This window comes from Arachis ipaensis, chromosome B3, assembly GCF_059453495.1.
Source record: "Arachis ipaensis isolate K30076 ecotype BB chromosome B3, ASM5945349v1, whole genome shotgun sequence".
Classification (NCBI taxonomy): Eukaryota; Viridiplantae; Streptophyta; class Magnoliopsida; order Fabales; family Fabaceae; genus Arachis; species Arachis ipaensis.
Window position 1 is genome coordinate 40,197,598 of NC_142438.1, and position 3,107 is coordinate 40,200,704.

The 3,107-nt window shown below is 33.3% G+C and overlaps 1 protein-coding gene across 1 annotated transcript; it reads left to right on the plus strand.

The window, feature by feature from the left end:
- The first annotated feature begins 332 nt into the window (after positions 1–332).
- LOC107634397 (4/1 protein short form protein) lies at positions 333–2,489 on the plus strand. Its single transcript, XM_088509891.1, has 8 exons — positions 333–395; positions 475–580; positions 686–741; positions 1,116–1,193; positions 1,317–1,390; positions 1,476–1,609; positions 1,704–1,799; positions 2,148–2,489. The coding sequence occupies exons 1-8, from the start codon at positions 333–335 to the stop codon at positions 2,294–2,296; spliced, it is 756 nt and encodes a 251-aa protein (XP_088366017.1). The 3' UTR covers positions 2,297–2,489.
- The last annotated feature ends 618 nt before the right edge of the window (positions 2,490–3,107 follow it).

Genomic DNA, 3,107 nt, shown 5'->3' on the forward strand with positions numbered 1-3,107 from the left:
GTTAGGGACTTAAATAGGACGATTGAAACCTTAGGGACAACTTTGGGACTTACCCAAAACGTTGGGGACAAAAACGACACTTTACTCTTACTTTCTCCAATATCTCCATGTTCATTTTTTTTCATGAAATTTATTTTGGATATTTTTTTTTGTCGTGGAAACTTATTTTGGTTCAAACCAAGTTGAGAACTTGAGATGAGATACATAATCGAATTGGGCTAAGCCCCACGTTTGCCCAATACCTCTCACTACGAAATTGCACAATTGCTGGAGAGAAAAAAAAAGTAAAACTTATATAAAACAGCATTTGAATTTTCGAAGGGAGAAAGAAAATGGCGGCAACGAGCGACGAAGAAATGGAATCACTGCTCTCTGCTTTCGATCAGATCTATGAGGTACTCAATTCCAATATTTTCTTCGTTGTTCATAATTTTCACTCCTCAATGTCGATTTGCTTTTCGGTTTGTGTTTCAGGATGTTAAGAACGGCATTTCGGAGATGCACTCCTTGCAATCTAACCACGCTAGAGAGTTGAAGATGCGTGAATCACTCGAAGCTACTTGCATCACCCTCAGAAGAGGTTCTTAATAATAATAATAATTAATATTATTTTTCAGAATCGAGAATTTTGTTTGCATCTGCGTGTTTCGTATTGCTAAAATTGAGTTCGTAAGTTTCTGTGCAGAGAATGAAAATATGGCGAAACGGTACATGGAGTCTTTAAAGAATCTGGCTGATCAGGTGCTTGAAGTTATGCCCTGGACTCAGTTTTCTTGTTTGAGTAGAGAAGGTGGTACTATAAGGATGAAATAAACATGCTTTGGATCTATGATTGAAAGTTGGTTGTAAATTGCGGTACGTAATTGCAGTGTCATCATTGAAGCTACAATAAATTCATCAACATCGTGACTTTTATGATTATTTACAACCACTATCCAATTGCAATTTCAGCTGAATTAACCAATTTTATCCAAAGTTAGCTGCAAATTTTTATAACTGTGGGTTTGGTACGAGGCCTGAGAGTAGAAATAGGGTGAAAGAAATTTTCACGGACTTAATTTATGTAAAATTTTTTCTCTTAATCTTAATACTCTTTGACTGCTATTTACATACAGGTTGATTTCCGTACAAAATGCCTCAACATGAAAGAGGAACTGGAAAGAGCAAGTAAAGAAGTTTTCTTTAAAGAAGATGTGAGTTCCTTTAAAATCTTTTGAATAATTAACCCATTTAATTTGAGGATGAAAATTTAAGTAAATTTCCATAACATTTTGATTATACACTCGTCACCTCCCTTGGTTATTTTCTCGGAGCAGGAACATAAAAAGGCTATGAAACTGCTTCAGCAAGAATATGAAGAAAAAATTGCAAGATTAGAAGCTGAGATTAAGTGAGTATTTGACGATTCACGTAAAAAAGTGTCTGGCAGTGAAGCTTTTCTGTTTATTTTCATTGATCTCTTTCTGTTATTTCAGGGCATGTCTACATAAGGAAGCCACATATGAATCAACCACAAATCAGCTGCATCAAGATTTAACAGCACATAAAAATCATATGCAAGTCCTAGCTAACAGGTTGGACCAAATCCATTTTGAAGTGGAATCAAAATGTAAGGCACTTTGTTTTTCCAACAATTGCATTGTTTTCAGTTTCCACATGTTGGTAAAGGCCTGAAGATATGTTTGCACATCATCATTTGACAGATAATGTTGAGATTCAAGACTTGAGAGATTGCCTCCTGGCTGAGCAGGAAGAAAAAAATGAGTTAAACAGAAAAATAAAGAAACTGGAAAAGGAATGTAAGTGTTGATTGATTTCCCATATCAGTTATTCTATCATTCTATGTTGCATTATTGTTTTGAAGAATTTTTATTTGGTAATAGAGAAGTAGGCATCACAGGAATAAGATTCACATTATTTTTGCAATTGTTTTTCTTCTCTTGTATACGGACACATACCTCTACACCATTAAATTTAAATGAGGTGTATGATCTAACGGAGAGGTGTGTGTCGGGTTTGAGTATGATATAGAATGTGTACACAACATTTCTCCAAAACCTAAAGTCTAATTCTACTTGATTCATCGGCATTTTGGTAATAATAATGTCATCAAGAAATAAGAACCGATGTTTTTCTGAACCCTGCAGTGGTGATTTGCAAAGAGAAGTTGGTAGACCAGCAGCAAGAAATGACCTCAAACTGGCAAGTGGAGACACTGAAGCAGAAAATCATGAAACTAAGAAAGGAGAATGAGGTGCTCAAAAGGAAGTTGTCTCATTCTCAAGAGGTGAAGTAATGTTGGAAAACTCGAGCTAGCAACTTGAGTTCATGGTGATACGGTTTCCAACACGAATGATATACGGACAACTCAAAAGCTCTAGCATATGGAATTTTCTTACGAATATTTTTAATCATTTTTTTTATGACTCCACGTGCAAAATTCTTTCAAGATATTTCTCACTTCGAAATTGTTCTGTTACTTAAGCATATTTTTAAGCATTAACAAATTTACAAACTTTAAATATAATGAAGAGTTTAGACTAACCACTATTCCTACAGTCCAAGTGTGAGAAATTGGTAGCAGAATTGCATTAAGTAATTGTTAAAAGTAATTGCTTGGATGGAGGTTGAGATATTAAGTTATTATTATTTTACTGGAATACTAAGTCATTATTGCTTGCAAGAAAACTCTGAATTGATCTTAGCAAACTCTTGTCACTGCCGTTTTCACTCCTTTCATTCTCTAGGAAATGTGGATTGTGGAATGCTACATTTTGTTCAAATTTAAATTTAACAGTCGACACTACTCCCTTCTAATTTAATGAGTTTAGCTAACATGTATAGGATACATGATAAGTTTATTATTAATAAAAAAATTTTAAATTTTTTTATTTAATAAAAACAAAACGAATACATTAAAAATTTAAATTTTTTATATTTTTAATAATTTTTTTTTAATTTATAAACTTAACATGTATCCTTAAGCCACATGATAGATAAACTCTAGTTGTATGTCTTTATTGTGGGAAAAAAAAAAAAATTCAGTCTTCTTTAAAGCCTTATTTCTACCCTCTAACCAATTCAATTTTCCATTCCTTACTTCAAAA